The 12,900-nt window shown below is 42.5% G+C and overlaps 1 protein-coding gene across 1 annotated transcript in view; it reads left to right on the plus strand.

Annotated features, from left to right (window-relative positions):
* Positions 1 to 12,900, plus strand: part of uvrag (UV radiation resistance associated gene) — a 93,424-nt gene that overhangs the window by 15,067 nt on the left and 65,457 nt on the right. Inside the window, exons 4-7 of the mRNA XM_041952090.1 lie at positions 4,534 to 4,695; positions 5,450 to 5,524; positions 5,650 to 5,735; positions 12,184 to 12,289. Of these exons, the coding sequence (XP_041808024.1) occupies positions 4,534 to 4,695; positions 5,450 to 5,524; positions 5,650 to 5,735; positions 12,184 to 12,289 (429 nt within the window). The remainder of the gene's footprint in view (positions 1 to 4,533; positions 4,696 to 5,449; positions 5,525 to 5,649; positions 5,736 to 12,183; positions 12,290 to 12,900) is intronic.

Here is a 12,900-nt window from a genome sequence, read left to right on the forward strand (position 1 = left end):
TTTTTGATATCTCTTACGGTTTTCGAGCTATGACCATCTGAAGACCATCAAGTTTCTCACAAAAATGCTCAGAATTTCTCCCTCTACAGTGGGTGATGTCATAAGCTAGAGTGAGAAAGCTGGTGAGAAATCGCCTGAAATGTGTTTCTAAAATTGCTGTAAAATCCAAACGGTGAATAGGAGACACATAATTTTGGGATCTTTTGTAGACAAACTTGTCCTCTTTCATGTGATGTCCTCGAAAAAGCCGAGAGACGTACTGAATTTAAATAGTGAGACTTTGTGTGCAGCCAACTCCCTCCTGCTCTCCCATTGACTCCAATGTAAAAATTCAGAGCTGTTTTGTGAGTAAAGCAGAAATGCCTCCTGTCTTTACATCACCATAAAACGAAAAGTTGTTGTCTCAGGAATAAAACGAGATGATATTCGGACTCAGGAAGTTCTCGGGAGTCCGATGATCTATAGTACACTCTGATACGAGGTACGGTTCTCTCACCAGAGGATTTAGTTCAGGAGGTTCGCCGAACCCAAATCTCACTGCATACAATGCAAACTCCTGTTCTCTGAGTCGCAGAGTCTTTTTAAGTCGACCATTTTGGCATTTTTCTAAAGAATATCTGGACATAAAACACACGTACATCTGGCCCAGACTTGTCCGCATCTCACAGTGTAATCGTTTTTTTGATAGCAGCTACGGTTTTGACACAATCGCAAGTTGTTCGGAAGAAACCGACAGCGAAAAAGCCGCTTTTCAGTTAACAGGTGTAACTGTCATTAACTGTCATTTACACACACACCGGTCAATAACCCACGCACACACATCTGCAGGACAACAAGCCTGAGAATGATTATCTTAACGAGCTCAGTCAAAGCAAGGGCATTGTTTGAAAACAATCTCCGTCCAACAAGCAGTTAAACTCAGCTTCAGAAAGCTCTTTGCCAAAGAGGTTCAGACAGTAGTCACACAAACGCACACACAAGCAGGGCTAACCAACAGCTAAAAAGTGATTAAAAACAGCACGTCAAAACTGAACAGGAACAGGTAAACAGTGGGAGAGGTGCAGAGGTAATTATCAGCAGGTGGGGCAGAAGTTACACACGCACACACGCACACACACACACACATTCAGACACACATATACCAGACACATCTCCATGTAGGAGCTGGTTGGGCTGCTTGTGTAGTTCAAGCAGACACACACACACAAACAGACGAAGACACACACATACGCAGTCACACACAATGACAGATACATAAACACACACACACAGACCCCCGCCCCCTTGTTAACGCCGTTAGCTCTGTTAGCTCTGTTAGCACCGTTAGCTCTGTTAGCACAGTTAGCTCTGTTAGCGTTAGCGCCGTTAGCTCTATTAGCGCGGTTAGCTGTTAGCTCCGTTAGTGTTAGCTCTGTTAGCTCCGTTCGCATTAGCTCCATTCATGTTTATTGATTCAGTTCATTAATTCATGTTAACAGAGACATGAAGCAGAGGAGAGAAGCAGACACAGACAGCTGAGGTGATCAACAGAGACAGACAAGGAGAAAGCCACAGAAACACAGCTGAGAGCAATTCATTAATCAGGGACTGACTACCTCTGATATCTGCCGTTTTCTCAAATTGCAGCCTTTTTCAATTGTCCGCTGCTTCGCCATAGTTTCTCCTAGAGACTTCATTCAAACTTTAAAACGTAGATAATTTTGTCGGCTCGAACGCACCCCGTGTCCCTTTCAAAATTTCCCAGGGGGAATTTTCTAGTTAGGGACACGGGGCAACGTCCCGAGTCACTGGCTCCTACAGCTATTTCATAGCTGCAGGAGCCAGTGACTCGGGGCGTAGCCCCGAGTCACTTATTACTATCCCGCTCGTTTCTTCTTCTTCTTCTTCTTCTTCTTATTAGGGACACGGGGCACGCTCCGAGGCACTGGCTCCTGCAGCTCTGCTGCAGGAGCCAGTGACTCGGGGCATAGCCCCGAGTCACTTATTACTATCCCGCGCGTTTCTTCTTCTTCTTATTAGGGACACGGGGCAACGTCCCGAGTCACTGGCTCCTACAGCTATGAAATAGCTGCAGGAGCCAGTGACTCGGGGCGTAGCCCCGAGTCACTTATTACTATCCCGCGCGTTTCTTCTTCTTCTTCTTCTTCTTCTTATTATTTTTCATCTTCCTCCAAGTTTTCGTCCTCAAACTCGCCCCGCAGCTTTGAGAAAACCCTCGCAAATTATATATCAAAACGTGCGTATTGTTCGGGATCGGTGTGCTATTACTTTTCTCAAATTTATCGCAGTTTTTCGCGTCGTAAGACGCGAAAAACTGCGATAAATTTCCCATAAGAAATGAATGGGACGGGCGAAAAAAACAAGATTGAAATTGGAGTTTTTCAAACATCTGTAGCTCAGGCATACATTCACCGAGAGACTTCATTTCAACTTTAAAATGTAGACCCAAGTCTGGTCTATTGGTGTGTTCATCCACATTTTGATTGGTCCTATAGTTTTTGATCAGTCACTGTTCAATGACAGTGATCGTTTGGCGGGAAATTTTGAGATTATAATGGGTGTGTATTGCGCGGAATGTTCGTGCTAGAGTGCGTGCTAGAGTGGCACAGAGTCTAAAAACGATCTGAAAATCTTCTCTTTTTCTCGTCGCTACGGCCACAAATTACACTCTACACGCATAATTTTGGGATCAGTTTGTAGACAAACTTGTCCTCTTTCGTGTGATGTCCTCGAAAAAGCCGAGAGACTTACTGAATTTAAATAGTGAGACGTTTTGTGCAGCCAGCGCCCTCCTGTTCTCCCATTAAGTCCCATGTTAAAATTCAGAGCTGTTTTGTGAGCAAAGCAGAAATGCCTCCTGTCTTTAGATCGCCATAAAACGAAAAGTTGTTGTGTCAGGAATAAAACGAGGAGATGGCCGGACTCAGGAAGTTCTCGGGAGTCCGATGATCTATAGTACACTCTGATACGAGGTACGGTTCTCTCACCAGAGGATTTAGTTCAGGAGGTTCGCCGAACCCAAATCTCACTGCATACAATACAAACTCCTGTTCTCTGAGTCGCAGAGTCTTTTTAAGTCGACCATTTTGTCATTTTTCTAAAGAATATCTGGACATAAAACACACGTACATCTGGCCCAGACTTGTCCGCATCTCACAGTGTAATCGGTTTTTTGATAGCAGCTACGGTTTTGACACAATCGCAAGTTGTTCGGAAGAAACCGACAGCGAAAAAGCCGCTTTTCAAGGGAAGAGTTTAACAGGTGCAACTGTCATTTACACACACACCGGTCAATAACCCACATCTGCAGGACAACAAGCCTGAGAATGATTATCTTAACGAGCTCAGTCAAAACAAGGGCATTGTTTGAAAACAATCTCCATCCAACAAACAGTTAAACTCAGCTTCACCAAGCGCTTTGCCAAAAAGGTTGAGAAAGTAGTCACACAAACACACACACAAGCAGGGCTAACCAACAGCTAAAAAGTGATTAAAAACAAGCACGTCAAAACTGAACAGGAACAGGTAAAAAGTGGGAGAGTTAGAGAGGTAATTATCAGCAGGTGGGGCAGAAGTTACACACGCACACAAACAAACACACACACACACACACATTCAGACACACATATACCAGACACATCTCCATGTAGGAGCTGGTTGGGCTGCTTGTGTAGTTCAAGCAGACACACACACACAAACAGACGAAGACACACACATACGCAGTCACACACAACGACAGATACATAAACACACACACACAGACAAATGCATAATGAAAACCCCATCCCCCCGCCCCCTTGTTAACGCCGTTATTAGCTCTGTTAGCACAGTTAGCTCTGTTAGCGTTAGCGCCGTTAGCTCTATTCGCACCGCTAGCTGTTAGCTCCGTTAGTGTTAGCTCTGTTAGCTCCGTCAGCATTAGCTCCATTCATGTTTATTGATTCAGTTCATTAATTCATGTTAACAGAGACATGAAGCAGAGGAGAGAAGCAGACACAGACAGCTGAGGTGATCAACAGAGACAGACAAGGAGAAAGCCACAGAAACACAGCTGAGAGCAATTCATTAATCAGGGACTGACTACCTCTGATATCTGCAGTTTTCTCACATTGCAGCCTTTTTCAATTGTCCGCTGCTTCGCCATAGTTTCTCCTAGAGACTTCATTCAAACTTTAAAACGTAGATAATTTTGTTGGCTCAAAATGACCCTCGGCACATTTTGATATCTCTTACGGTTTTCGAGCTATGACCATCGAAGGCCGACGTAAGACGCAAACAACTGCGATAAATTTCCCATAAGAAATGAATGGGGAAGTTTCCTCAAATTTCAGCCTTTTTCAATTGTCCGCTGCTCGGCCATACTTTGTCCTAGAGACTTCATTCAAACTTTAAAACGTAGATAATTTTGTCGGCTCCAACACACCCCGTGTCCCTTTCAAAATTTCCCAGGGGGAATTTTCTAGTTTTGTATTAATGTGCTCTTAACATATCCTGATTGTCCCTACCAAATGACTGTGAACGTGTGTTTGTCAGAATCCAACTTGGCGGAGCCTGGACTTTGGCATGCTGCCGGACCTTCTGGACACCTCAGTGTCTTGCTTCGTGGTGAGGATCTGGGGAGGACAGGGGGAACAGTTCCAGCTCCTCATTGAATGGAAGGTCAATCTGGATGGCCTCAGATACACAGGACAGCAGGTCAGCAAGCACACACATGAAATGATAATAGTTAACTTTGTTTGTATAACAGGCATCCCAGTGTGGTAAGAACTAAGCTCAGGCTACATAGGGAGATATAAATAGTGAGAGCAGCACGCACGCACGCACGCACGCACGCACGCACACATACATGTGATATACATACACAATGCAGTTGTCATTTGTGTGGTATCTAATTAAAAACTGAAGTAAAAAATCAAAATCAAATCAGGTAATACATGGCAGGGTTCATCAGAGTATCATAACATTGTATAGGCTTGTCACTAAATTGTAATCCTAGTTGCATTTTAGAACACAATGTTCTGAATCAAATACGTTTTAAGACACTTGAGTAAAACTGTAACTAATTTCACAAATGGTGAAAAGGAAAATAAGTTATTATGCAGGAGTCAGTATTTGCAGTTACATTGCATATTTAATGACATACATGATAAATGAGAGTTAAATAAGAAGAAATGTTTGCGAAGATGTTGCATATTCATTGATCTGCACACTTGTGAAAATTGTGAGGGTTGAACATGCAAGTTTTGAAACTCGAGCTTGAAAAACGAGCCAAAGTAATCGTAAAATACAGCAAATTAACTCAGTGTTATTGCCGTTCTTACACAGTGACACTATTTTCAAAGCTCATAAACAGATAGCCCAGTCTCATGCACATACACATGCCTGCTGTCCTTTGTTCTCTCGGTCTCAGTCCCTACAATGAGCCTCCACTGCCTTGCTTTGTCCACAGATTCGGTCCAGGAATCCAAATGAGATCATATTTGGATTGAATGATGGCTACTATGCAGCTGACTTTGATCATAAGGTACAGCCTTTTGTCCATTTTCCAGAGCTTCTGCATCATAATGGAATACCCAGTCCTAATCGCATTAGCTTTATTTGGATACTGTTTGGCTTCTGCACTGAAACTCTGACATGTGGCTGTTGCAGGATCAGTCGGAGCGGAAGAAAAACAGCCTGCTTCAGGTTGACCAGAGTTCAGTCAGGAACTCCTACAGTGTTTTCTCTTTGCTCAGGTAAGATCCATGCTATGTAGCCATATTACATCATATTATCATATCATTAGGACTCAACGTTTATCAAATTGATTATATTATTTCAATGCAGCAACCTAACTGGTTTTCCACTATGGTATTTTCTCTCATGTAAATTGGATTTAGAAGCACTTACAAAGATTGTTTTACAGTGTATTTGAAATTTATTTTAACCTACCACTACTATTTCCTCAAACAGATCTTTTATTTTCTTATTAATTGGTCATGTGATTAGACATACCGCCATCATATGTGTTGCATATTTGTCTCGGTCATTTGTGTTCCAGCAGATGGTGCTATAAGAAAACCCAACATTCTGACCCATTGTTACGGAAGCTCTGCTGGCCTCCATCCTGATATAAAGTCACAAAGCTTGCAATCTACACTGTATTTCTGGGACATGATTGGACAAAAATATGGAACATTCTAAGCAGTTTATTCCAATGATGACGCCTTATCATTTGGTCATTGTCAGATATGGTGTTGTGATAAGATAATAAGTCCTGATGATGTCTACTGTGAAAATGGCTGCAATTCAAATTTACACCACAAGAAGGAGACAGAGATTTGCTATGTAAGTTGCTTGTTAGAAGGGGAACCCTGGTACAGTAATTAAGAGCTTGAGACGACACAAGGCTTTCCTGGCGTCTGTTGACAAGCTGGGTTGTTTTTTACTTTTATATTTAAATGTGGTAGGATGTAAACACTACTTTCAGCTTCACCAGGGCTTCCCCTGAGGGAAACCCGCTATTAACCAAAGCCTGATCACTTAACAATGTAATTACATCCAGTTTTAACCAAATAAAAGTATATCTGGAAGTTTAAAGTTAGTCACTTTCAAAATAAGATAAGGATCCTGTCATTATGAGGATTACGAAGGCTTCCACCGACATTTTCCGACTATAAGAATTAAATAGGGGGACATAAATGCGTCTCAGGCCTTTGCTGTGTCAAAAAACAGAGTTATGCCAAAGCTTGCTGAACTTTAACAGTGCTCCCTCATCAAGAAGTGGTCATGGTTTATGTTTATATGAGAGGATACATTGCCTCCCAGCAGCTCGCAGGAGAAAAAGCCCAGTTTGAATCATAACTTTTATGACCTCTGCTCTTGCTTCTTCTATTATTGCAGCTTTCTTCCACATCCTCTTCTATCCACATCCAGTGGGACTCTGCAGAGTTAAACACAGTTACATTGATCCCCTCTTCCCACACGCTGCTCTGCCTGTAGCTCTTCACCCCTGTCAGAGTTTTTCCTTGGCTCAGTGCACTCATACGCACATGGTTTATGATTATGTACTGTAGAATGATTCATCAGATACTGTACACTCCAAAAGGGATTATCCTCCCAACCCCCCATGGTACGTAACCGTATATACCACTCAGTTTCAGACCTGCAGAGCTCTGCCTATTTCAAAGTTCATTAACTTTCTGAAGCATTCTGGTGGAGTGCAGCTTGGGGAACCTCTGTTGAAACCTCTGCTTTTGTTATTGGCTCACTTACATGGTTGCATGTGTTCATAAATGATAAATAGCATCCACGTTTATGCCGCTGGCATTGACTTTTTCATCGTTTAGTGGTGTGAAAAATTGTGTTCTCCTTTATTCGTCTGTACCTCCTCCAGAGAATTTGGAGTGAATATCTTTTTTCTCCAGGAATAGTGATGCATGATCACAGTGGACACCCACAGTTTCAGATGTTCTCTCGCCCAGCTCTCTCCCAGTCTGCCTTGGCCCTGTGCAGTGCTTTAATGGAAAAGGATGAGAGCTGCTTTGCAAAGAATGCACTGGTCTTGATTAATGACAGTAATTTTTCAGCAGATTCACAGTCTGCTTTTGAAGCCTGGCTCAGGCTGACAACACCCATCGCCTGTGTGAGTAGCATGGTGATGCGGGCTAGCAAACACAACACGTCTCAGATGGAGAGATGAAGAGGGAGAGTACAGATCATCAATCAGCAAAGTCTTTTCTCTTCCAAAGAGTTTTCCAGGCTGAGATAGAGGCTTAGCCACATCCTATGTGGAGCTGGGCCCCTGTCAGAGTAGAAAGAAAGCCAAAAAGACACTGATGAAGATGAACCAGCTGTTAAACAAAGTTGTTTTTCTTCCTTTTGTAGACACTATTAATACAGGTTCATGCATTTGTCAGCATCGCAAATCTGCTTGTCTGTGTTACCAGGGGAAAATCTGATGTTTGAACAGAAAGGGAAGAAGGAAGGGCACACATTATATGGCCTCATGTGTTCTTGAATGTCACATTCAAGTGGTGTATAAGAGGAAGTGCTTGAGTGGCCCCTCAGTTCTTACTCACAGCTCTCTGAAAGAGTTATGCACTTACTTTTAGATGTTAGTGTTGTTTTTAATGACAACAAAACCACTGTTGATGTTGAATGTTGACATTTCAGGTACATTGTAACTGTGTTCCATGTGACAGATGGTAAACATCATTCTTGGGGCACAATTTACACAATCTGTGACATTGCAGATTGAGCCTGTCTAAAACTGCCAGAGCCTAAAGGGGAACCTCTCTTCTCTTCCCCATGATCACAGCCATATGTTGCTTGAGTTTCCAGTTTTGCTTTTGTGTGTTCCTATGTGAAGTATGCATGTATGTACAGTATGTGTGAACATAAGCAGTGCACAGTGAGGATGAAGCTCTGTGGGGGGTCTCTCATACCCCAGAGACTGCTGAGGTGATAATGCTTTCCTGCAGGCAGCCCCTGAGGTCTGCTCACCTACTGGTTGGACGCTGCAGCCACAGCTCTCAGCCACTGGACGTTGTTTTGTTCCTGCATTAACCAGGCAGCTGGATCTGAGTCGACAGCTGAACTTCAGTTCTCAACCAGCAGAAACCAGACTACAGCAACAAGCTGACTGCCTAAGCTTTAAATCACCATGGACGTATAGATGTGGATGCTCTTGTTTTTTGTTTTTTCCACAAAGTGGACTGGTGTGGCAGAATGAAAGCATGCTATGGCAGTGGGCTAATGACACATTTTTTTCAGTTAGATTACATTCTCTGAAGACTAACACCTCAGATGTGTATTTTGCCCAGCATTTCATCCTTCCATTCACACTTCCTGCCCAATTCTTTCCTGTTCTATTTATTTTTCTCTCACTGTGCTGCTGTTGTTATCCTAGCTTGTTGATGTAGGACTCAGTCCTCTCACCTCTAACATTATATCCCAACTTAAAACTGCTAGGCCTTAGCCTCTTTTGTGTCTTGTGTTGTCTGGCTTCTCAAACAAAAGGCAGTATACTTTGACTAATAGAATTTTATATGTGAGGTTTTTGTACGTAAAACACTCCTTTGTAGCTAAGCCTTTTCATTGTTTATTTGGCTTACAACACCAGCAGCTTAAGTAACCATGACTGACAATTTTAGATTTTTAGCGTAAGACAAGGGCACGGAACTTACATTCGTGACTGGGGATCAGAATTTGTATAATTATCTACAGAGTGCATGACCCCTTTTTGATCCTTTTGAAATCGATTTTTTTTTTTTTTTTTGCTCAGGATCTCTTTGGCTTCCCTGCATCTCTGTTGTAGTTGTCATGTAAACATGGCTTTAACAACTCAGATCCCAACAAAAGTCCATCAGCCTGGAGGAGTAGAAGAGCACATGCAGGCAAAGAAACTCCAGTAATCTTATCTTCCATTCCATGTAGATGGAGACAGTCATGTCGAAGTGAGGTGACCAGGAAGTGGTTAAACGTGTTGACATTCTTTGGCAATGAGATACAGACAGACTTTAGAAGTGTTGTTTGTTGTGATTTTTCTACTGTGCCTGGCAGAAGTGGGACATTATCCTCAATTTGTTGTCACAAAATGTCTCAGAGCTTGTTTTGAATGGCTTAATGGGCTGCCCTGTTCGCCCAGTGGTGTTGGGATATGGTTGCTGGAAATGAATAAGGGGAAGCAGCCGTCGTATTTGTCGATGAATTCATCTGGTTTAAATGACAGGAGTGCACCATGCATTATTGTCTGTCCGGTTTGCTGGATCGTACCTCTTGCCTATTAGTAAGGAATTAGAAGATTGTCTGTCTGCAAATTTAGGAAGACAGAACGTTCCCAACATCAGCTGTTGCATAGTTACATGGATTGGCATCTCGTCATTTAAAAATCCCTGCTAAAGAAACAGTGGCACATGAGGCGTATTAGTCTTCTCTCAGAAGAACCACAGTGTACCCCCTGGTGTCTTCTTCAGAAACCAGGTCTTTCTCTGGCTTAATCTTTGTGAGCCAGATGACACATCTGCATTCGCTGATTCCTTGTCAGCTCTGATTGCACAGTTGTGGATTCTGGGATTCTGAACAACAGCATGTAAACCGTGGTTAATATTTATTTTAAGATAATCAGAAAGATAAATGAACAGAACACAGGAGAGCTCTGTCAGAGAGGCTGCCAGGTCTGCAGCCCTCCAACTGCACTGAAAAAGTCTGGAAGGTCATCAGTTCGATCCATTTGTGTTTACTTGATTGTAAATCTTAACGTTTACCATTTTAATTTTGTGTTTTTACAATACCAAAAACCCCATCTTGAAGATTTTCTTCTTCTGCCTTCTGTTTATCAAAAAATCAGTACGTTTCAAAAGCACAAGCTTCATGTGACACCCCTACAGGATCTAGTGCCACGGTCAAAGGAGAAAATGTTATTGTTTTTCTGATGTTTATCGGCATCAAGGGTTGAATGCACAGGCTCAGTCATAACTTCCTGCAAATCCCCTGTGGCAGAGCTGTAAGTCACCCCTCTTGCCTCGGAAAAGGAAAGTTGTCATGGCTGGTGAGAAGGCGTTCTCTGGACAGTTGCCCAGCGATGAAACTGCTGCCCCAATGAAGGTGTACGTTGGTCCATAGGCTGTGATAGAGCCTGATGGGCAGGCGTAAAGCCAAGACTCAATGATAAGGAGGCAGACATGCGTGAAAAGGAGAGAGGAGATAACTGTTCTCACCTGGGGGAAAAGGCCATATCAGATGCTGCCAGCGCAATCACCTAAACAGATGAAGCTGTCAAAACAGATTTGCCCTGATGTTCCAAAGGACTATCTCCGACTGCTATCGCTGTCACCTCAGACAGATTAAAAAATGGGGGCAGAAAGTATGGAATGATTTTGCTGTAGGACTCCGTCATAGATTTTTTTTTTTTTCTGGGCCGGTTATCAGAATGAGGTAATAATATCAAGAGTGGCTGCGAGTTTCATAACAAAAAGGCCCCATAGGATTTGTAAAATGACCCCACGAAGCTGGAAGCCTGTTAAAAAGAGCCTCTCACACTTAAACCAATTCAAGGCAAGGCAATCTCTTTAAGCCAGTGCATGCCTAAAGAAAACCCTATTCACATCACCCTTATGACCTACACCGCAGGGTTAGGAGACAAAGAAATGTGCTAACAAGAAGAGCTAATTCCATCTTTATTTGGGGCCCAGACAGTTGAGCCATTCTGTATCCACCAAGAAGGAAAGGTAATCATTACTGTGCAGTCCAACTCTCATGGCATATGAATGGCATTGAGACATTTAGTGAGAAGTGGATGATCTAACACCAGTTTGACAGTATAATTGCTCATTGCCAGTTCCCCCTTTTGTCTGTCCTCTGTAATTCATTCGCAACATGTGGGATTGTTGTCTGTAGATGGGTTGTTTGGGGTCCCTTGGGTTGCATTGAGTAGGGGGGTGTCTCTCTTTCTATGGGCTCTGGACTTGTAGAAAGCATACTTGGAAGTTAATTACCCCTGTGATTGATGGTCTAAATAATCTGCTGGCTTGTCATTTGTGCACTGATGTTGCTGTTCCCGATTTCAGTGATGACAGTGACGTGGGATTTGGAATAAGGCATCCGTCTTCGTGGCTTCAATTCATTAGTTGGCCTTTTAACAGTTTTCTTTGCTTTCTGGGGCTGATTCTGGTTCAGGTCTATCACACAACATTTGATCTCATATTGTGGTTAGACTATTAGAAAATAATAGTGATTAAACTGTTGTTGTGATGTTTGTGGTTTGTGGTATCTAAGAGTATCAGTCTGGTCTAATGATCTGTAGACTTTTTTTATTAGGAATGCTTTCAATATCGTTTTTGTCCTTTGTTTAATCTGAAAAGTCGACAGTAACCTTTATAGTTTCGGAGAATCAGCAGTCAGGCTGGAACAATAAGGTTCAACCCCAGTAAATCAGAAAAAGAAACAGGGAGGCATAACAAACACACTGCACAATGACTCTTCCACATGGGGACAATCAAAATTCATGATGCTCACCAAACAGTCACAGTAAACATCCAAGCTAAACGAAATGAATTGCTGGCGTAGTCATAGCACTGACGCAGCCAGTCAATTTAGTGGCCTGTTGGAAACACAGTTTCAACATGGGGTTGTTTTTGTGGTCCAGTGTGCGGTTATGAACAATGATCTGGATGGTGACTTTGTGTTCTCCTCCTCTTGCAGACTTCACACAGCCCAGAGAGCCATCAAGCAGACCCAGGTGACAGTGCAGAAGATTGGGAAGGAGATCGAGGAAAAGCTAAGGACGACGGCGACCTGCACAGAGCGGGTGAGCACAGCACCCATCAGCAGCATTTTCCAACTTTCCAACTTATCTTTATATCAGCAGCAGTGTTTAGACAGCTTATTTGCATATTTTGAGTAGCAGGCGGTGTTGTTTAATCAGCTTATGTTATTATAGAAATATGTAAAAATGAGTTGAATTTGATGTTTTGAGAAAATATATAAAGATGAGATTTGATGTTTTCAAGAACGATTCATTAACACCAGAGAGCAGTAATTGCTGTGATCAGCAATTGGTTTCTTCTCTAATAATAAACATCAGCAGATTGTATTGTGCTAAATACTTAAGAAGATTTAAGAGCTTTTATAACCCAAATCCTCAGGTGTAATTGTAATGTGAGATGTAATTATATTCTTTGGGCAGCCATTGCACCTTTTTGTTTTGATGGCTCTAGTGGAAAGTGAAGCGGCAATATCCCACCTGCCTAAGCGATAATGCTTTGACCACAGTCCACTGTTTATGTTTCCACCTCCTGTCATATCCTCGACTAGGATCCACAGCAAAACCAAGAAAGCATATTTAACATTTTTGGAATTGGCAGCCACACAGCTGTGAAAACTGGGCACTGATCCCAGGTTTGACATTGTGTTTACTGT

Source organism: Chelmon rostratus, chromosome 14 (assembly GCF_017976325.1).
Source record: "Chelmon rostratus isolate fCheRos1 chromosome 14, fCheRos1.pri, whole genome shotgun sequence".
NCBI classification, from domain to species: domain Eukaryota; kingdom Metazoa; phylum Chordata; class Actinopteri; order Chaetodontiformes; family Chaetodontidae; genus Chelmon; species Chelmon rostratus.